At 37.7% G+C, this 21641-nt stretch overlaps 3 protein-coding genes and 2 pseudogenes across 5 annotated transcripts; 3 read left to right on the plus strand and 2 right to left on the minus strand.

The window, feature by feature from the left end:
* Positions 1–111: 111 nt before the first annotated feature.
* On the minus strand, positions 112–5191 carry LOC148729360 (tubulin--tyrosine ligase-like protein 12; annotated as a pseudogene). The gene is made up of 2 exons (XR_016002411.1): positions 3743–5191; positions 112–2840 (listed from the first exon to the last, which is right to left on the minus strand). The product of XR_016002411.1 is annotated as a tubulin--tyrosine ligase-like protein 12 (transcript).
* A 5834-nt stretch (positions 5192–11025) lies between these two features.
* On the minus strand, positions 11026–16780 carry LOC148729361 (uncharacterized). 2 transcript variants are annotated; one of them, XM_088762976.1, is made up of 6 exons: positions 16645–16780; positions 14915–14946; positions 14694–14769; positions 13875–14084; positions 12792–12998; positions 11026–11484 (listed from the first exon to the last, which is right to left on the minus strand). In XM_088762976.1, exons 1-6 carry the CDS (start codon positions 16676–16678, stop codon positions 11456–11458), a joined length of 588 nt encoding a protein of 195 aa, XP_088619102.1. In that variant the 5' UTR covers positions 16679–16780; the 3' UTR covers positions 11026–11455. The 2 variants fall into 2 exon arrangements, with proteins under 2 accessions (XP_088619102.1, XP_088619103.1); XM_088762977.1 differs by having other exon boundaries at positions 11026–11469; positions 16645–16773.
* LOC148729362 (uncharacterized) lies at positions 16761–18228 on the plus strand. The gene is made up of 2 exons (XM_088762975.1): positions 16761–17382; positions 17495–18228. The coding sequence occupies exons 1-2, from the start codon at positions 16876–16878 to the stop codon at positions 17660–17662; spliced, it is 675 nt and encodes a 224-aa protein (XP_088619101.1). The 5' UTR covers positions 16761–16875; the 3' UTR covers positions 17663–18228.
* Positions 18229–18275: 47 nt separating this feature from the next.
* Positions 18276–20140, plus strand: LOC111342900 (uncharacterized; annotated as a pseudogene).
* Positions 19671–20930, plus strand: LOC148729363 (uncharacterized). Its single transcript, XM_088725134.1, has one exon. The coding sequence runs from the start codon at positions 19671–19673 to the stop codon at positions 20928–20930; it is 1260 nt and encodes a 419-aa protein (XP_088581260.1).
* The last annotated feature ends 711 nt before the right edge of the window (positions 20931–21641 follow it).

The following is a 21641-nucleotide window of genomic DNA, read 5'->3' on the forward strand; positions in this document are numbered from 1 at the left end:
TATATCCAAATTATTTCGTTACTCCCACCGACGCAGCCCCAAACAGTTTCTTTCGAAACTATCAGCCTCTATTCATTTGATTTAAATCTTGTAAGAACAAAACAAAACAAGTGGGAATAAAAAGTTTTTAATCATCAGTGACCCAAAACTATGTGTAATAATCATGTACTTACCAAATAATCATCAGTGACCAGGGGTTTCAAAATGTTTTGAAGTAGGCGGCCAACTTTGGAAAAGTATGCGGCTTTGAAGTAGGCGAGATTGTTTGTTACGGACTGCTATGGCCAGAGTAGCCGGCGACATACAATTAAGTGGCCAGCCGAACTCCGGCGGTCGCCAGCTTGTTTTGAAACCACTGGGTGACCTAACACTATGAGTAATAATCATGCACCTACAGACACTATAATCTCCAATTAGTCAACAAATGTATCTTTTCTACTCTGTTTTTATCATGCACAAAATCAATACTTGCAATAACACCACACATTAACTTTACACCTATGCATATTTTTAATCAAATGGCCATTGAATCATAAAAAAAGAAATTGAGATGGTCATTGCCACAATATCACAAAACTGATCACATTTTTACACCAAAATTTCTAACAAATCAGGTTACCATTGGACTAAATTTTCAATTGCAATAATAGCCTAGCATTCTCATCAATTTGTATCACACTTTTGTAAATAAACACTCAACATAAAATAAAATTCTTCTTTCAAACATATATTATAAAATTAGTGAATGTATTTTCTGACGCTAAAGCTGTATGTGAAAAACGTATCGTAAATATACTCAGTATGTTGAATCATAAGTTAAATGATTATCCCATCATGACACCTAACATTTTCATTGGTGTGTGCAATGGTGATCGAGTAATCGCGCAATGTAAATATATTCTACAACATGAATGAATTATGAACGGTTGTTAAATTTCTACCGCAAAAAGTTTTCTACAGAGTATTTAATGGTTGCAATTTGCATGTGTATGAAGAAAAAGAACAGGACTGACTTTAAAATGTCTAAAAATAACTGAGGGGAGGATCCACAAATGGACTTCACCCCTTTTTTCTGCAACAACTTAATTAAGCTTCCTTTGAATCAAGTACAGAGAATATTATTACTGATTTTGGGGTGGAAAGGATTAAAACTTGGAACTACTACAGTAAGGTATTAAGTACTTCCTGGATAGAATGTAGTTGATGTATTGTATCAAGCTTTTAAACGCCTGCTGTCTTAACAACCTGAATGTCCCTATACATGTATCTTGCTTTTCTCACTAGCTCATAAATCTGTTCCACTGTGAGTTTCATATTTTGCATAGAGTACTGAACTCAAAAAAAAAAAAAAAAAAAAAATCTGAAGGTTATCTGCACACTATGATCCATATGTTTAAGATTTCCAAAATGGAATCTCCAGAGAAAAGTTCAAACAGCTGTCTAAGAGTTGTCCCATACATCAACCAATCCTGTATTTTCTACGACACTGATCATGCTATGACTTCCTATGTAGAAGCTCTTCATCAAATGATAACACCAAAACAAGCTGTTTGAAAATTGAACCAGAACACTGCACACTATCTTACAACTGATGAATCGATGCATTGGATAGTAATCAATTTTTATACTTCTGTGGTGACTTTCCTTAGGCAAGTTTCATTTTAACCCTTTTTATCTAAGAGTGACTAGCATCTAATTTCTCCTTACAATATCAATCTTAAATTACACATCAAAATTGTGTGAGTTGAGGAAATGATCACCAACTGGAGCTCTTGATTGTTAACCAAATTCTCCTTGTCAAAACATTAGGAAATGTAAAGAGAACAGTATGGAGAATATGCATACTGATGTTAGGGTGTCAAGGGTTAATTACCATATAGGAAGATGAAGAGTTAACCATGCAAAAGCTATTTACCATCATTGTAAGTAATTGTATCAATGAACATTTTTCTTCTAACTTTTTTCACCAAAAATCACCCTCAAATCAGGATGTTTCCTTCAGTTTCCTTGCCGTGTGATCCTGACATTACTTTTTTGAGTCTCCTAAGACAGATCATATCTAAATCACATCATCCATAAGAAGTCTATGATACAGCAAAATACTTTTCCTAAATGTAAATCCAAAAAAATCCTTGCTTGCACAGAACATCTAAGATACTATGTACAAAATTCTTGATCACTTGATATTATTTACAGACATGTACACACTAATCAAGAGCATAATTGGATGGATACCTTAAAAACTTTGAAAAACTGCATCTCAGGGAAAAAACTTCAGCCTTCTTTCACGGAAATCTGGCTGATGTTTGCACTCTCTAAACACTCCCCATTCTGTCCAAATGCTGTGATCAAAACATCAGCAAAACATTTTTGGCTGTCAAACTTTGGCGTAGGGTTGATGCCAATGATCAGAGGCTCAAAGGTGTCTTTCAGCAGTACATCTACGCCATACACAGCACAGAGTTTTCTTCCACTTCGTCCTTGAAAGGCTGAAAGACTTGGTGCCACAGCATAAAAGAGCTTTGCTATGCTTTCTTGAATCTTGGACTGGATTGCATCCCATGTCATCTGCTTCTTTGTCAAGTAGTTAGAGCTTAAGTGTTTTAAGAACTCCTCATGAGTCACTTTGTGGTTTACTGTCCCATTCTTTTTTGTGCCACCACACAAAAGTCCTGAAGATTCATACTCGTCCAAAAAGACATTTGGGTCATGCTCTTTCTCAGCCACCTTAACATGAGGCGTGTTGTGTATCAACAGTTGCAAGGGTTTCAGAGATTTCACTGTGACTGAATACTGGAGACAGACGCGCCTCTTCCTGTGGAAAACTGTCTCAAAGCAATCTGAAATGGCAAACAAAAGACAACTATTGACACAATCATACTCAGTACTCTTAATAGAATATTTCTGGTGAGAAATAATCTTAACTTGGATTGAGACAAACACTGTTTCACAACCAGAAATTATAAAACAAAGTTTCCAATTTGTATCAAGATTGAAAAAAAAAAAAAAACAATATAGAATAACAAAATTGGTTTGTTAGAAACACATGATAGCTGACACAGAGACTCTGCATCAGTTACTGCAGTTTATTTTTGAGTTGGCTTGATTCATTGAGGTGAGTTCCCAAGCAATACACTTTCCTAAGGAAAAACCTGGTTACACTTTGAACTAATAGTAGATAAAAAAACTCTTCAATGAAGTAAGATATTACCATAACAAAGATGATTTTTCTTTGGTCCTGTAACAATATTGGGACAAAATAAAATTTGCAAGTCCCTCTGATGAAATGAACCTCTGACCTTTCGATTCTGTGCTCTGTTACTCTAACACTGACCCACAGAGAGACAGTGGGGGAGGTTCCACCAGTGGTAGGCTCATCACATTGATCAGAACCTGCCCCTGCCATTGCTAACTATTGTATTTCCTTTTTTTTTACAAAACTGTCCTTTCTATTCATTTATTACTTTAATTATTTACTTTTTAATATAGGGGAGTGCCTCGCATGGACCTTGCGTCCCGTTCGCACCCCCCTTTTGGGTCTTGGTAATATTGTACTAAGTGCTATTGTTGTGTGGTCTTTCTTTTTTTTTTTTTTTTTAATTTATTTATTTTTTACAAGTCAAACCCAATAAAGTTGTTGAAATAAACATTAGTAAGTAGGATAACAAAAGAAAGGGGGTAGATTTTGAGCTTGTTAATGAAACAATGAAAGACGGTTAAAGCCATGTGTCTGAGTACTTACACGGAGAGGCTACCAACTGTCCCATCTCTGCACACCTGATTATCCGGCGCAGATCACTGGTCACAATGGGCGGTATGCTGAGAGTGCTTGGATCTGCTGCTCTTAAAATCCAGTAGCTGGCTATGCCACGGGTGCAATGATCAGCACACAAAGCTGACAAGTGCTGTGACAGGTCGTAAGAAACTGAGAACCAAGGTACGTTACCCCAAGCCTGTTGCACTTGCCCAGAAAGCAGATGACGATGAAGTAGGTGTTCTTCTCTGGCCAATCGGTTCACTCTTACTTCAGAACCAATCTTCTTACCCAAAGTATTCCATTTCTCAAGCCAGACCGCTTCAGCTTCTGGCATGGATTCTACAAGGGTGCACCCTAAATCTCTTAGAACTGGCCTCTTCTCCTTCCCATTTGCTTCCACAAAGAATTTCAGGTTCAGTTTTTTACCCTTTACTTGTACACAGTTCTGACTTGTTGCAGGTGTTTCTAAAGAGCTTACATTGATCAAAATTTGTTTTCTTTGGCTGCTAGAGGAAACTTTGCAAGTTCAGCCACAAATGCTATTGGAACACTTTCCGGCAAGGTAGGACTGAAAGCTAAAAGGCGTCCTTCCTTTTGCAGATTTGTGTCTGTTGCACTCAGGGCAGGACAAAAATTTCTGCTGCACACTTCACCTTTGTTTAAAATCTTTAATAGGCCAAAGAAGGGAGTAGAAGACTTCAGTTGAAGAAGAAGCAAAAGGTGAACATTTAACATTAGGTTGAGTGTTATGGACAATGGCTGATCCAAATTCGTCCATGATGTACCAGACAGGCTTGCGTTTATCACCTTCTGGTGTCACTACCGGATAGGTTTGGTTGAAATACAATATATTGTTCAAGACACTGCTTAGTTCAAAGTCATTTTTTTGATCCTTCTCCCTTGCTTGATCAGAAATTTCTTTTCCTGTTAAATGTTTTTCTCCTCTAATCCGGCAATACCTAAAACTGTAGACCATGCCCAAAATAGGATTCGTTTTTTCTTGTTTTTCGCTTAGTACGGATGATTAACGTACTATTAAAATTAAGCCGATTTGATCAGACTTGTTTAAGATCTCCTGTTCTTGCCCATTATAAACCTAAAAATTCTATCTTTCTCTTATTTGTTTATCTACATCTATGCAAAGGAATTACAAATTTAGGAAATAATCGGTTGAAAAAGAAGATAAAACAAATAGGTCTAAAGGCTGAGTAATAAACCTTCCGAAGCCGTGATGAGTTTTCCGTACAGAGTACTAAGATACTAACGTACTAAGCAAATTCAGAACAAGCCGTGATGAGTTTTCCGTACCGAGTACTAAGGTACTAACGTACTAAGCAAATTCAGAACAAGTCGTGATGAGTTTTCCGTACCGAGTACTAGGATACTAAGGTACTAACGTACTAAGCAAATTCAGAACAAGCCGTGATGAGTTTTCCGTACCGAGTACTAGGATACTAAGGTACTAACGTACTAAACAAATGAATAACAAGCCGTGATGAGTTTTCCGTACCGAGTACTAAGGTACTAACGTACTAAGCAAATTCAGAACAAGTCGTGATGAGTTTTCCGTACCGAGTACTAGGATACTAACGTACTAAGCAAATTCAGAACAAGCCGTGATGAGTTTTCCGTACCGAGTACTAGGATACTAAGGTACTAACGTACTAAACAAATGAAGAACAAGCCGTGATGAGTTTTCCGTACCGAGTACTAAGGTACTAAGGTACTAACGTACTAACGCACTAAACAAATGAAGAACAAGCCGTAATGAAATGTGCGGACCGAGTACTACATTACTAACGAACTAAACATATGAGCAACAAGCCGTGATGAGTTGTCCTTACCAAGTACCACAAAATACGGCAAATGCGGCACAACTCGTAAAATACTCAGTGATACTACACGACAAAATATCTAATAAGACCTATCTATATGAATAATTTAACTCCAAAACTTTGCAAGTACAATTTTAACGGTATTCTTTTTCTCAATAACACAAACTGCCCTAAACGGTTTCTCCAGATGAAACAGGAAATGTTCGAAGCTGAACCCACACTATATGACCCCTTGTTGGATAGGAACGAGTTTATTTAACATCTCGAATTTTTCACGTTCTCTTAGGTAGCATACTCAAGCTAGTTATCTTATAAACTGAAGACTTGGTCGAAATTGCTTTTTTAGCTGAACTCGAAAAACCGACTCGTTACACAACTTTAGAGTCGTCCAGCAAAGACTTTTGAGCTTCTGATTTAAAAAATTACCAGAAACGAGACATTTTTGTGAAACATTAATTTGAGAGGAAGATAGTGCCGGGAATTTTAACGTGGTCCGAGGCTCATCTTTTTTTCCCAAAAAGATGCGTTTTCAAACAGAAAGAGATACTGGTTGACGGGCAATAGCTATTCTAAAACAGTTGGAGTGGACTTACACTTCTTTGGAAAAATGGATATGCATCGGGGTGCAGTGTCAATGCGAAGATGATGGGATCTCATTGGTATTCCGTGTAGGCCTACTCTGGGGTGTTAATTCACCGTAACTTTGGGCGACTTTAGGCGATTTAAGGTGACTTAAAGTGACTTTATTTGACTGAAGTGATTAAATCAAAGTTAGCAACAATATTTCCATACAATTTAAAAACATTTACAGAATCCCTTGCAATAAACACAATATGATTAGAGTGGGGTGAATGGGGTCAATTGGAAAGGGGGGAACCCTTATAGCATTTTGTAACCAGTAGCTACTTAAGACGACTTTAGGCAACTTTACGAAACTTCAGGCGACTTAAGGCAACTTAAGGTCCCAGAGTAGGCCTCCGTGTGATAAATTAGAAGTTGCAAAACGATAATTTCGCCGAAATTTTTCAAATTCTGCCGAATTAGCTTCACTCATACCTAATGGCTGCCTCGCCATTCTCTTCATTCAGTTCCCTGGTTTCCATGATCAACAATAAGAAGAAAACTTCAACAAGACGCTTTTCCCAAGAAAACTTTTTCCCGTGGCATTCCTCGTGTTAACTATATTGGGACTATAATTACCACACTGAAGATAACGCGTTTCATGCGATACATTTTTGCTTTGAAAGGTTTAACAGATTACAGCGTTTTTGCTCAGCCATTCGTTAAAGGTTGCGCTTTTCCTTGGGATAAGAAACCTCTTAACGCGTATCATAGTGATGTATCTTCCTTTTTTTGGAGCTTGAGCGAGCAACTGATAGGAATGAGTTGAATCCTGATCCAGTCACTAGTGTCTGTTGTTTCATGAAGTTTACTGTTCGTGAATGTTCTTCTCTAAACTCTTTAGGCGGCTAACGTTGTGAATGCACTATTCGTGTGTTAAAATGGTCCAACAAGAGGAAATTTAGCTGAAGTAAGTCAAATTGATGAAGATGGTCACAGGCTAAAATGATTCAAGTTGAAAAATACAAACTAGCTGAATTGGTTAATTTTGTTGATATAGGCAAACTTGCAAGAATGGTTCAGATGAACAAAACGCGCAAACTGGCTAAACTAGTTTTAATGGTTTCATTGGTCAAACCAGGTGAAATAGTTGAACCTGGCACAACGCAAAACCTTTCTTCATTGGCTCAACTTATAAAAATGTTCAAACTAGCCGAAATGGTTCAACTGGTTAAAATCATATAACTAGCTAAATAATGGTTCAACTAAACAAAACGTACAAACTAGCTGAATAGGCTTAACTGACCTACAGGGGTCAAAGTAGCTGAAGATCTTGAACTAAAAAAAAAAACAAACTAACTTAATTGGTTCAACTGGACAAAACAAAATTGGTTCAACTGGTTAAAATCGCAAAACCAGGTGAAATGTTGGTTCAACTAAACAAAAGGCACAAACTAGCAGAAAACCGGTATGATGAGCTTGCAAAAAAAAAAAAAAAAAAAAAAAAAACGCAAACTAGCTTACTTAAAACGTTGTTTCTAATAACGCAAGATGGGTCGAAACTCTTCAATTTTAAAATTGCCGCATCGATCTCCTCTTGGATGCGCTTTTTTTCTTCGACTTGACGTGTGATCATATCAAGCAGAAAGCACTCAGCTAGACGCCGCTTCTTCATGATGCTTCCCAAACAAGTATAAAGTGAATGTGATGGAATCTAACTTCGGTCAACTATGTGTGCAGTTTTTCCGCCAAATAATTGAAACGAAATAATTCACAAAAGAATTCAATAGAAAGCGATTTGATAATTGCGAATAATAATAGAGGAATAAATTCTTGTAGTTATAGTTCCGCAATTTGTCCAATAAACAACTGTTGCTGCGGGTAACAAGGGATTTAAAATTAATCGATACCGGTTAATTACTGTCTGAAACGATCGTTCATTACAAAACACTTACAACATAAAGAGAATTATTCAAATAAAGTCTCACCTCAACCCTTTCAATTTCCTGTTGAGTTTTGCTAAAGAAAGCTGCGACCACGAAAACGTGATGTTTGCACAAGTTGATTTCACCTCAACACTCAACTTGTTGAATGCTACAAGAAAGTGTCGGTAAGGGGTAAAAATAACTTTGATGGCGACAAAAATAATTCAGGGATAGCCGGCACAGCTTGCAGTGAACACTTTCTTAAACTTTGGATTATTTTTCCGTTCAAAGCGAAATATGGGCCAAAATAGTAATTCTGGCCTCGTGTTATCTTCAAAAAAAAAAAAAAGCCGTTGATTACTATAGGGTATTAACTACTTCAAAACAGGAATGAGAGGATCTGAATTAGAAGAGTATTTTTTTTCTACTATTGAATTGGCAACAAGTAAATAAGAGGGAGTCATGGAAGGTTCTGAGTACGCAACACCGCAAACAAAATAGAACTAGCACCTCTGCAGCAACCAAAAAATATTCTCAAAGGACCGGCATCGCAATATATATTAAGTTACACGATTTAAATGGTATGGTTTGGCCGATCGTGCGTGTGGTAGAGGTCCAGAGGTCCAGAGGTCAAGTAAAATGCTAGCCAATGTTACTTAGTACGCTAGTACGCTAGTACTAGGTATTCCTGCTCGCTCGAGAGCTGTAGTTAGTACGCTAGTACATAGGTATTCCTGCTCGCTCGAGAGCTTTAGTTAGTACGCTAGTACGTAGGTATTCTTGCTCACTCGAGAGCTGTAGTTAGTACGCTAGTACGCTAGTACGTGGGTATTCATGCTCGCTAGAGAGGTTTACTTAGTACGCTAGTACGTAGGTATTCCTGCTCGTTGGAGAGTTGTAGTTAGTACGCTAGTACGTAGTCGTTGGAGAGTTGTAGTTAGTACGCTAGTACGCTAGTACGTAGGTATTCATGCTTGCTCGCGAGAGGTTTAGTACTGTTAGTACGGTAGTACTGATGAATAAGCAAAAATCTACTGAAAAGCATTCCTATAATGGGCAGCATATGTAAAACTGGGGAGAAAAAAACAAAAAGGTTTAGGGGGAGAAGTTTTAAAAAGAGAAACATTGAGGGGACAAGATTTAGCAGATAATTGTATCACTTATTAATTAAATGTCTGGTTCTGAGAAACGTTAAGAGTACTTGTGCTTGAACATGACTGTCAAGAGTGTTTTTTGAATGTGAAACCTCAAAAGCATAGATATATTGACATTATTCTCTCTGTTTTCTTTCTAGGAAGTGATTAATCTTTGGTTATGATTTACAGGTTATTTTTAAATATAAAATATTTTAAAATATTCCATCTCTGTCCCTCTCAACCAAGGTTGTTTTGGTGGAAGGAATGTAATGCTACATTGCTGATTGGGTGTTGTATGTTTTCCGCAGTTAGGCTTTTACATTGGAACATGTGCATCGTTTTGGCGTTCTTCTCTGTTATAAGAAGGAAGTTTATTATTTTACCTTACTTCTGAAGCAACTCGGATGTGAAGAAGGGCAACTACTTTTGTGTTGTAACTTTGTCTTCTCCTCTGAGGAAAGACATTTCCCTCAGAGAGGAGAGGAAAGAGGGATACCACAAGACCAGTCCCAGTACTTCTCTTTGATTTCTTCCAAATGTTTGTGAGATCTCCTTTTGTTGTAAGCTTCTCTTCCATTTAATGTTCAAGGAATGTGTCAAGAAATGGATATTGAAGAATGAGGCCCCTGCAGTCAAGTAAGTGACCAAGATGCGAGCTTCCATTTCCAGTTTATTTGAATTCCCTCTTCCATAGGCTCATACTTTAAAACCTCACAAAAGCCTTGTTTTTTAACAAATGGTAAACAGCACAGCGTACACTATTGAGTTATGGATGCACGCGGGAGGTTGCTAAGCACGAAAGAAGCGTAAGAGTCGCTCGAGGCGATAGCCGAGAGCGACTCTAGCTTCTTGAGTGCTTAGCAAACCTCCCAAGTGAATCCATAACTCAATAGAGTACGCTGTGGTGTTTACCATTTGTTTTCTAACATAACATTGATACATTGTAGCTAAAGAGTTCCCTTTTATTTAACAAATCTTGTGTGACCAGAAAAAACAAGCGCGCATGGAAAAATAGTCTTTGCATTTGCTCACGTAAGCAGCGTACACCCATGGGCAAATGAGAGACGCTAATTTGACCAATCAGAGCGCGTGCTTTACTTTGGTTATGTTATAAAAATTCTTAAGGAAACAAACTTTATCACAAGGGAAGTGAAAATACAGAATGGGTGGCCAAATATGTTCCCCAAAGGAATTCAAATGATTCTGGCATAAAATGTTGTTTGAAGACTGACAAGGATTCCTTGGAAGAAGAGTCACTTTCACCTAATCTAGCTTCTCAGAGAAAGAAACATTCTTTCTAAAGTTTGTAAAGTTTAATGTGGTGTTCACTTTCTGTGCACTGTTGCTCTCAATACATCTGCATGCTATCTCTCTTGGTTTTTGTCTGGATAGCGAGTTCACCAAAAACATGTCTGATATTGGAATAGGGCTCAAGTTGGAATTGTCTGGTCAACACATTGCTTGGAAGATTGTCACTGCAGCACTTAAGAATCACTTTGACTTCAAAAACATCGGGAACTTTACTTGTAAATTATTGTCATTTATGCTATCATTAGTGGCTTGAAATGTGGCTTAAACACAATTTGTAGGTTAGTTCACACCCCTTTAAAAGCTTCCAGTCCATAGAGGTAAACCTTCCTTTCTTCTTACCCTTATTGCTGGTGTGAAAATGTCTGAACCAAACTTACAAAGCTAGTCTTGGGTACCTTTAAAGGGGTGACTTCAACATTTCTGACAAGCATCCCCATACATTTTGCAGGGGAGTACTGGTAACCCAGGCAAATAACACTAAGCCCATTAAATCTCACAAATTTTTAAGGAATCATCCTTTTACTGTTCTCTGTTTGTCACTGAAGCTACACAAAGCAGATTATTTTTTACAAAAATCTCTAAAAGCTTGATAAAACATTCTCATTTTAATTGGCCAAACTTTCATAAAACTACACAAAAACATTTCCTTTTTTTTTTTCAGAACTCTCCTTACACTTGAGTACAACATTCTTATTTTAATTTGCCAACCTTTAACAAAATTACATAAAACATTTCTTTTCATTAAAAAAAATTTCGTAATGTTTAAGTACAACATTCCTATATTTATTGGCCAACTTTCAACAAACTATGCAAAACAGTTCCTTCTTTCCTACTGCCTAGAACAACATTCTTTTTTTGATTGGCCAAGCTTTCATAAAACTACACAAAATAGGTTCTTTTTTTCCCAGTACATCCTTATCCTTGAAATCATCATCCTTGCCTCCCTGCCAATGTAAGAACTGCATATTACAGGATGAATTTTAGCACTCATTCCACATACCCATAACTGTTCAGTAATAACTGAAGTGTCACCTTCTCAAGAATGTTGTTCTTCTCTGACTGTATGTTTCATGCAAAAGGGAAGTGCTTTTTACCGTAGTTATTCGACTATAAGCCGAGCGATTTTTTCACAAAACTTTGAGCCAGAGAACGGTTCTCGGCTTATAGCCGAGTGTTTTTCGAAACACAATTTTTTCAAAACAGCAAATTCAAAGGAAACATAGATATATTCATCTATAAGCCGAGATATTGGATGCAGAAGTAAATAGCAAAACAAGTTTAAGTTGGTCATTGACTTTAAATGATTGTGTGGTTGCTTCCAAAGGAGCGGTTTGTTGTTTTCGGCGCGTAGTAAATACGGCTTATTGTTTGTCCTCAGTGTCGGCGTGGAATTCGTCGTCCATCTCCTCATCTGCTAGTTCTGCCGTTTATTCCGAGTAGGTTGGTTCATCTACCATGCCGTCTGGAGTATCGGAGATTCTGCAGGTTTTGAACGAGTGTACAGAGCTTGCGAAAGTGTATTAAAATTTACGAAACCGACCGATCAGAATTGCCCATTCCCACGATTGGTAAACAAACTCGTCGATCGTCACATGTTACGGTGTTGAAATTTGCGATCACGTAAAAAGAAAACTAATCTTGGCTTCTCTGCTCTGTAAACCAATCGAGTAATCTCTCATTCAACCGCGGATATTTCTGAGTGTAACGGCCCATCTTTGTGCGTTTCGCTGACATCTCGAGCTCTCTATTAAAGAGATTCTCTTGATATTTCCTCTAGCGACTCACTGATGTCAATGATGACTGTACTCTCTGGTTATTTCGGAAAGTGTTTTCGATGGCAATACTGTGTTGAAACTCTTTTCTGTTTCGAAAATTTTGCGATCATTTCAGTTTGTTGGAGTACAGAATTCTCGGAATGTGGTCTCGACTTATAGCCGATATTTTTCCGAATTTTTTCGTAAAGCTTGCACCGACTATCATGTCTCACACGTTTAGGGTCTCAGCTTATAACCAAGGTCGGCTTATAGTCGAATAACTACGGTAGATTCTCTCCATTTATTCCCAAAATAAAACTGCATCATAATTAAATGTTGGGAAAGTCTAGCATTAAAAAGTACTTTAAACTGACAAAGGTGCACTGCAAAGGCAGCCAGATCAGTAACATCTTTTTTATCAACCGCAGCATGTCACATACTCAAGCTATTGGATGTTAAAATGACCTGCAATCAAGCATGCTGAAACCTGGTAACAGATCATAAATACTAACCAAAACTTTTTACGACCAATTCTGAAAGAACCCTGAGTACACTTATGAGCCATGGTGTGGTTGGATGGGAACCAATGAAGGAGGTTAAGAGTCCAAATTGAGCTGTAGGGATGATATCATTTGCGGTACTTTCATAGCTGAAGGCTCTTGGATCTTGGCCAAGTTTGGTTACAAATACTGCTTCGTTTTCTGGAACCAAGCGGCTTCCTGTCAAAAACATAAAAGTTAAAGGTAGGGAACAAGAATAATCCAAGTTATTGAAAAAAACGTCCTCAACTGTTTTATGATGTAAAGGTAAATCCAAGCATTCTGATTGGTTCTTACTTGGTACCTATTTTGCCATGAGGACCATTTCCAGCAAATCGACCATGAGCCATGTATTTTTGTTCAGGAAGGCCAGCAAATTCAAAATAAGCAAGTTTGCCCTGATTGCCATGTAATAAACTGGACAATAATAACCTTGCTTGCTTTAAGATGTTCTGCAGAATATTGCCCTTTACTCCTTTTTGCCACAACTTCAGGACAATATTCCCCAGTACGACCCTTACATTCAATAAGAAGTCAATGCTGCAAAAACTGTTTGTTTGTTAGTTAATAGAGTAGTTCATTGTGTAAGGAAGTAAAACTTCTGCCAATTAATCTTCTTCACAGAAATTAATCAGTTTTGAAGATATGAACGTTTGCAAGGGTCTTCAAGGAACCAAAATATTTTCTTCTAGACTGTTTAAATACTACAAACAAGGAATAAAAACACATCAAGAGCAAGAAATTCCTCAGAAACAAACATTAATTGTAAAAAAAACTGTAGGTAAGTCTCATATCTTGGCTTAATTTTGATTGCTGTACGAGTAATTCAAGTTTACACACTAAGTGATCATCACAGTGTACCTTTTTTCTTTTCTCAAATATATAATTATGTATCTTTTCTTTAAATTTTGGAACTTCTTGGAAAGTTTCTTCAAAATAAGTAATTTTTTTTAAGGGATTTTAAACTGCATTCAAGGATGGCAAATAAAGGGACTCAGGCTTTGGAGCCAGATTAGATTCCAACATCTTGTAAAAGACAATTTTAGTTTTCCTTACCATCTGCATTCATTCCACTGAGTTTCACACTCACAAATCGGACTACTGTCACAACATCAGCACTGGATCTCACAAAGCTGTTCAGAAACAGAGCAATACCTCTTTCATCACGATGAATTGAAGAGATATCAGGAAAGACTATGGCAGTTTCCAGCGGCTGGAAACTTCCACCATAAAATATCAGTTGCATTTTGAGTGGAGTTGGTGGCCCTACCGAAAAAAAATAATTACAAATACAGTTCAGGAAGCAAATGAATCGATAAACCACTGAGACCATACTTTACATCAGCCTTGGCTAACCAGCCTGGCCTACACAGCAAATCGTACAGAAATCCGGCATTTTGAGGCAAGTGTAGCGAGTTCCATGCACATGTATGCCATTGTTACCTGCACCAGCAACCGGTTTAAGTCAAAAAACAAATTCCAACACATCGTTAAAACTTGAACATATGATGTGACTCGGAGGTAAAAAGTCTTTCTTTCAACAGTGTGAAAGAATTTTTTGTGGGGGGGAGGGGGGGGAATCGGGAAAGGAGATACAGAAAGGTATAATATAGTAGACACAGCCCTCTCTCCCTTGGGAAAAACCATTTATATTAGAAAAAGTGGTTTCTGGTCATAAAGAGCAGTTGTTGACACCTACCAAGTTCAAATTGTTGTCATTTGAAAAAAGGTTTTGAGTCAATGTTTGATTGAAAAATAATTTGAATGCTTACAAAGTGGTTCCCTAGGTGGGATTAGTCTATCAAAAGCTTTGTCATAAAATGGAGTTGATTGTGGGTAAATAAATAGATTCGGAGTAAAATCCATTAATCTTACCGCAGAATTCTTCATCCACCTCCATTCTTTCTGGGAGGTCCTCCTCATATTGTGCTTTAAGTTCTAGAGAATAACCCTGTTGTACAAAAATATAGCAATGTCAAACTTAGGCTAAGGGCCCACAATCAGGGCTTGACACTAACTGATCTTTAGGTGACTTACATTCTGAAGAAAAAGCTTTACTTATTTTGTAAATTGTGATAGTACAAAACAAAACATACCTCACACCTGTAAAGCAAATAGATGCGCGACTCTGAAAGAAAAATTTTTAAAACAAAAAAAAAAAAAGGAATCAAAAAAGAACCTCAAGACTTACAAGTACTGAATTCAGCAATACTATACACACCAAATAGTTTTATTAATGATTTAGAACTTCATACACTTTGCCAACTGGACAGCATGCACCCCCATAATAATCTACTAGGCACTTACTAAGTTCAATGTTAATAAATTTGTAAAAATACAGAACTGAATACAGTACTCCCTGATGCTGGCATGCTCTGAAGGACATGAAACAACGCAATAGTTATTGCAAACAATTATAATTCAAGAAAAGGCCCTGTGTTCTGTAGTACTCTTATGTATTATCCAAGAACATGTTTATTGGTCATTACAGGATGTAAAAAAAAATATACAAGTGAAGAGATGTTTAATCATTTGATAAATAACAATGAAAGTAAAATTATGATATGGGAGGCGGCGTGGCCGAGTGGTTAGGGTGCAAGACTTGTAATCTGGTGTCCTGGGTTCAAGTCCTCCACCCTGCCACTCACTGGATTTGTTCTCAGTTGCCCCCAGTTCAACTCCTCGGCTGCGATCTGTAAATAGCCCACTGGTTTGCCTCCTGCCAGTGGGGATTTTTAAACTCTTAGTTAGTCTACATTGTGGCTGAAAAGCCCCAGAGAGGGAGCTTCAATTAACGCATATTATTATTATATTATTTGACAGGCAAGCAGCCTATACCTGTACCAAATAGGTGTGAGAAGGGGGTGTCTATTACAATGATGACTGATACCCAAGACTTTGAAACTACTTGTATTTTTACTGAAAGAGTTTAAAACTGGCTCAATTCTTCCTTGAAAGTCAAATATAGAAATTTGGCAAGGATCTTCTATGCGTAGTTCAAGGAAGGCATTTTCACAATATGAAGACCCTATCAATTTCATCTCTCCGACAGTCCAACAAAGCTTTTGAGTATGTTTTCAACTTTGTTGGTAAAATAGTCCTTAAGTCTTCGTTCTTGAGACACTCATGAGAGGGTCTGATTTGCATGTACCACGGATGAACTCTGCAGTCTGCATTTGAACAGACATATGAACAAGAAAATATAACACAGCAAGATTCTAGAACAGCCCCATACTCCATTAAACATACACATATTGGATTAGGAAAACATGGTGAAAACAAGACTGCCTTAGAGACGTTGTCTAAAACAGAATGGGGCTGTGCAGAAATCTTACCTATCTTGGTTGAATTTGACGGTATTTCAGATTATCGTTTGTTCTGAACTGAATTTGACATATATGAACAGTTCAAGAAGACTTGAAGCGTAAGCTACAAATGAATATTATCATAGACGAAAGGCAAAGGCTGACACTGAGAGTCAAACAGTACTGAAGCAATACATCTCACTGAAAGGAGATCTGTGCGATTCTTTTCGATTGCCACATTACAAAGCGCTACCATTCTCACGACAATAAAAACAGCCCGATCTACTTCTAATGAACCTGATGAGGAATACCTTGTTATGTTATTATTTGTATTGAGCTGGAAAAATGGAAATCGGCGTTCCTGAAAGAAGTAGCTAACAAGAAAAATTTGGTCTGACGCGAACGTTCCCAACCGTCTACTCAAGGAAATGTAGCAAAAAAAAAATTATCAAGGCAGTGTTAGGTTATCACTACTTGCTGAAGAGGTATGACGATAATCAAGCCATGAATTTAAAACATACCGGTTCTTGTCGCCACAGAGTTTGGTGAAGCCATCTCGCATTCAGGTGAGATTCAAAATGATGGGGATGACTGCACCACATCATTATAACGTTACTTGTTGCCGAGACTTATCAGCTTGCCAAAGTCTTCGCTTAAGGTGGCTCACAATAGTTTTAGGACTGGGTTCTAGCTGTGCGAATCACGCGCGTCACTCGCGGGATTTTTAAAAGCCGTGGAGGAGGTAAACAAACATGGTGGCGCGTAATTTTTTTTGCCGAACTCTATTCACGTCTAATATTCAGGGTAAATCGCATTTTTACGAAACTTTTAGCCGCCAAAAGTCTTTATTTGTACTATTAGCTAAAGAAAATATTGCTGGCCGATCGGCATATGTTGTGCCGAGAAGAAAATTGTATAGTTTTTATGTACGCGCTGCGATCGATCGTGAAGACCCTGGAGTGGACTCCGAAATTCCTGAGACCAAACCAAGCACACTTTTACTCCTTTATCTTTCCTGGGGCGGCTTTGTATGTGGCTTTAGTTTACTTAATCCATCGGTGGTCTATGCTGGAGAAAAGGACGAAAACTCTGTCTGTGCCAATTCTGGTCGCCATAAAGGTCGTTTTGCGACGAAAAGACGCTTGAGCGTGTTGAAAAACCTTGCAAGGGTAAGTGAGAAAAAATCTCAGGAAAAACAAAATGATATGGAGGAAGAGGACATTGAGCCCCCCAGGAAAACAGTGACTAGGTCAAAACAGGTAAGTTCTTTTTTGGACCAGTAAATTGTAACAAATAAATTAAATTAAAGTTAAATTGAAGATATCGCCGTTTCTTTCGAGGACTTTAAAGGTAATCATTCTCTATTCATAGCAAAACATAGAGGAAGAGGACGCTCAAATGTTATCAGGCACACGAATCGTCAGCATGGAAGTGCTAAAAAATGACCTCAAGTCTTGTTTACATTGTCAAGCAGGTGAGGAAGACTTTGTGGACTTTTTCAATTGTAAAAATAGGCCAAGGAATAAACTGTTAGCATAAATATTGAGTTCTGAATGTACAGAAGTTGTTGTACAAGTTGTTTTCCTTCTGCAACCATTATGAGGCTTTATGAACAATTACTGTATTAAATATTTACTGCTTGGAAAAAAACTGTTATACAGTCAACTTCCTTACCAGAGTACACATTCAATATTTCTTTCATCAGAGCACAATAAACAAGTCCCCCCTTTTGTATTTCATCAAGAACAAGAATAACTATATGTAAACAAATGACCACTGAAGTCAGAGAAATACTATTTTTCTTTGGCTTTAAAGTTGTATTTACCTTTTATTAGATTCAAAAGAATGATTTCAAACAATAGAAAACTAAAAATTAACTTATCAAATTATTGTAAGAAAATATTGTACAGCATAGTCATTTTAAAAATGTAATCATATGCCTTATTGTCAAGGTGCAAAAGAAATACTTCGAAATTTGTTTGCTACTCATTTCAAATTTTTGACAAATGTGTGGCAAAACTCGTTAAGTATATGAACCTTTTTACACTCTATATTGAATGGTCTTTTTTAGGTGTGGGATTAGACATTTCTCATGATCTCTCTCCTTCTCCTAATTTAGTTAAGATTTGTTAACCAGTCTAAACCAGTCTACTGTTTTATCCTGCCTCCAGTAAAACTAATTAAACCAAATGAAAGTGAAATGACAAACAAACAAATTTGGTTTCCAGGTCCACTGTCTTTGGACAACATGGTTGGTGAAACAAGAAGTGGGCTAAGTAGTGTCTTCAACATTCAATGTTCCAAGTGTGGAAAAATAAACAATGTTCATACATCTAATCATCACACAACAGGTAGCAGAGGGCCAAAAGCCAGTGACATTAATTCTAGAGCAGTTCTTGGCTCCCTTCATATTGGAGTTGGACAAACACAACTGAACAATTTTCTGGCTACTTTTAAACATTCCAACAATGAATAGCCAACTGTTCAAAATGCGAGAAAGGGAAATAGGTAACAGCATTGAAAAGGTAGCAAAAGGAAGTTGTGATGTGTATTTAGAACAGGAAAAGGAAAATGCAGAAAAATCTATCAGGGGGAAGTAGATAGTATGCCGGCAATTGCAGTCTCGTACGATATGGGTTGGACGAAAAGAGGCAAAGGGCACAACTCACACACTGGTCACGGAGCATCAATGGGTTCAAAAACGGGAAAGGTTCTGTCTTATGCAACGAGATGTAAAGCCTGCAGAGTATGTGAATCCAGCAAAAAATCAGGAAAAGTGGCCAAAACACATGACTGTAGAAAAAACCATGTAGGGTCCTCGAAGTCCATGGAGAGTGATGTAGCAGTTGAGCTCTGGACTAATGCCCTTAACAGTGGAACCCAATTCAGTACATATGTTGGGGATGATGATAGTACCACTATTGCTGATATTTTAAACAAAGTGCCATACAAGGTTGAAAAGTGGTCAGACACCATACATACCAAACGTTCTCTCACTACTCGTCTTTACAATCTGAAAGATCGCTTCAAAAATCCGCACTGTTCAACACTAAGTAACAAAGTAATAAATTACTATGCAAATTGCTTCAGTTATGCTGTAACTCAGAATGCTGGAAATCCAGAATTTTTAAAATCAAGTATCAACTCCATAGTACCACATTCATTTGGGGAACACAGTTCATGCAATATATCCTAGTGTGGTTTCAAAAAATGTCATGAGGGATACAAGCACACAGAACTACCTAATGGCAAGAATTTACATGGTGAGCCCCTGAAAAATGCCCTAACCAACATCTTTTCAGAATATGCCACTGATATTGTTGTCAAGAAGCTTTCCCCATGCGCCAACTCTCAACGGAATGAAAGTCTAAATAATACCATAGCAACAAAAAACCCCAAAACCCGGTATTATGGAGGAAGTGCAAGCAATGACTTTAGAGTAGCCTGTGGTGTGGCCCAAAGAAATCTTGGCTATGGCTATGTAAGTGCAGCATTAGAGATACTGAATATCAAACCCGGCTATTTTTGTACATCACATGAAGATCTGATGGACAAAAAAGTGTTAAGTGACAAAAACCGGAAGTCTACAAAAAATTTCAACTATAGGAGAAATCAATTACGGAGTCAAAAATCCAGTCAAAATAGTCAAAAAGAAGCTAAGGAGGGGAAAACTTATGAAACTGCAGTTGCTTTGAATCTGGATACAAGTGTCAATCAGCCTTCACCAAGAACTCACACTTACATTGAACATCTTTTGGAAAACATTTCTGATAATGAGCTTCATGAGTATGAAAAACTAGTACCATCCTACTATGCTCAACCTGATCTGCCAAAACTGACTTATGATCCAAAACAAACTTACACTTTTGTTGTTTTTGACACTGAGACTACCTGCACCGGGAAAAATGCAGAACTCTGTCAGCTGTCCGCCATTCATGAAAATCAAATGTTTTCAAAGTACATTCTACCAACAGGAAATGTGAGTACTGGAGCTTCACGAGTCAACAAACTATCTGTTCAAAATATCAATGGAATCAGAAAATTATTGAAAGAAAGCCAACCAGTGGAAACTGTCTCTCTTGATAAAGCGCTTGAAGAGTTTCACACCTTTCTTAGTCAAGTAAAATGTTCATCCCAGAAGGAAACTTGTATAGTTCTAATAGGTCATACTTCATCAACATTTGACACTCCAATACTTCTCCGGAGAAGCGACGAAAATTTTCGCAGCAAACTAAGCAACCTGAATGTTTATTTTGGCGACAGTCAAATCCTTGACAAACATCTTTTGAAAGATAAACACCCGGCATTGCAACTCAGTGAATCGGCATCTTGCAAATCAAACCAATCAGCACTTTACTCACATCTCTTTAATGAAGAATTTGAAGCCCACGATGCCTTGGAGGACGTTAAGGCACTTGAAAAAATTCTGTTTCATTCTACACTTCAACTGAACAAGGAAAAACTCGTGAATTGTTCTGGAGTTATTGGTGTTGAACAAGCAATTGCCAGCATGACGTATTTGGATCGACGCCATGAAATTCTTCAGACATTCAGCGGAAGACTTTTCGACCCCAGGGACGACAGTGGTGCAATAAAACAATCAATGGCTCAGAAGATTGCCGGAAATGGGCTTTCCTATTCACATCTCAAAGAGTTATATTTAAAGTTCGGAACAAAGGGGCTGCTTGCGATCCTCAGCATGCCTCCTTCCCAAAACACAGCGAGGAAACCTCGTGTCACTCGAACAAAGCGTATTCTCGATGCCATTGCAAACCACTTTCAGGAAACATTTCCGAAAGAAGAATAGTTCCTTTGGTTCCATTGTTGGCAAATTGTAACTTCATGTGTTTCCATTCAACCACATTTAAACTGCAGAAACTGGCCAGCACGTGTTGTGCCTCTGGAGGTGCTTGATGACAATGTACGTACCTCGCGTAACATTAGCCAGATTTAAATGACCGAAATTCTCCAAAACGTAGCAACGAAGCAAGGTTGTTAACGGCACTTGAAAAATAATTGACAGGTCCACTTGAACAACTAATTAAGCTGATCAAATCGACCGAAAATCGAGCGAGTGACTCTTCGAAACAAATCAAGGTTTTGACCAGCGGACAACGTATGCGCATGCGAAAAGCGGGATCTTGTAAAGGCCAGATTTTGGAAACGCGCGAGACGCGCGTGGATTTTCTTCATACGCGAAGTGAATTATTTAAAAAAGAAGTCCGGTGACCCCACTATTTTATTTTAAAATTGGGTAGTGTGGACTAAGAGAAAAGTACTGGTAAAATTTAAAAAAATTCTCTGGACCGGATTTATAGCCACTCAAAAATTACGGTTTTTACCAATTACATAAAATCTGCTCCAGAGATTTTTTTTAAACTCTCTATAATTGCTTCCACTTCCATGTAAAATTGGATAAAATTAAGAAAAATAGGGGTCACCGAGTTAATTTTTGCGCTATTAGCGTTAGAAGCTCCATGATGGCTCTTATTTACAACCATATGCTGTTGCTATGGTA

This window comes from Stylophora pistillata, chromosome 6 (assembly GCF_964205215.1).
Source record: "Stylophora pistillata chromosome 6, jaStyPist1.2, whole genome shotgun sequence".
Classification (NCBI taxonomy): Eukaryota; Metazoa; Cnidaria; class Anthozoa; order Scleractinia; family Pocilloporidae; genus Stylophora; species Stylophora pistillata.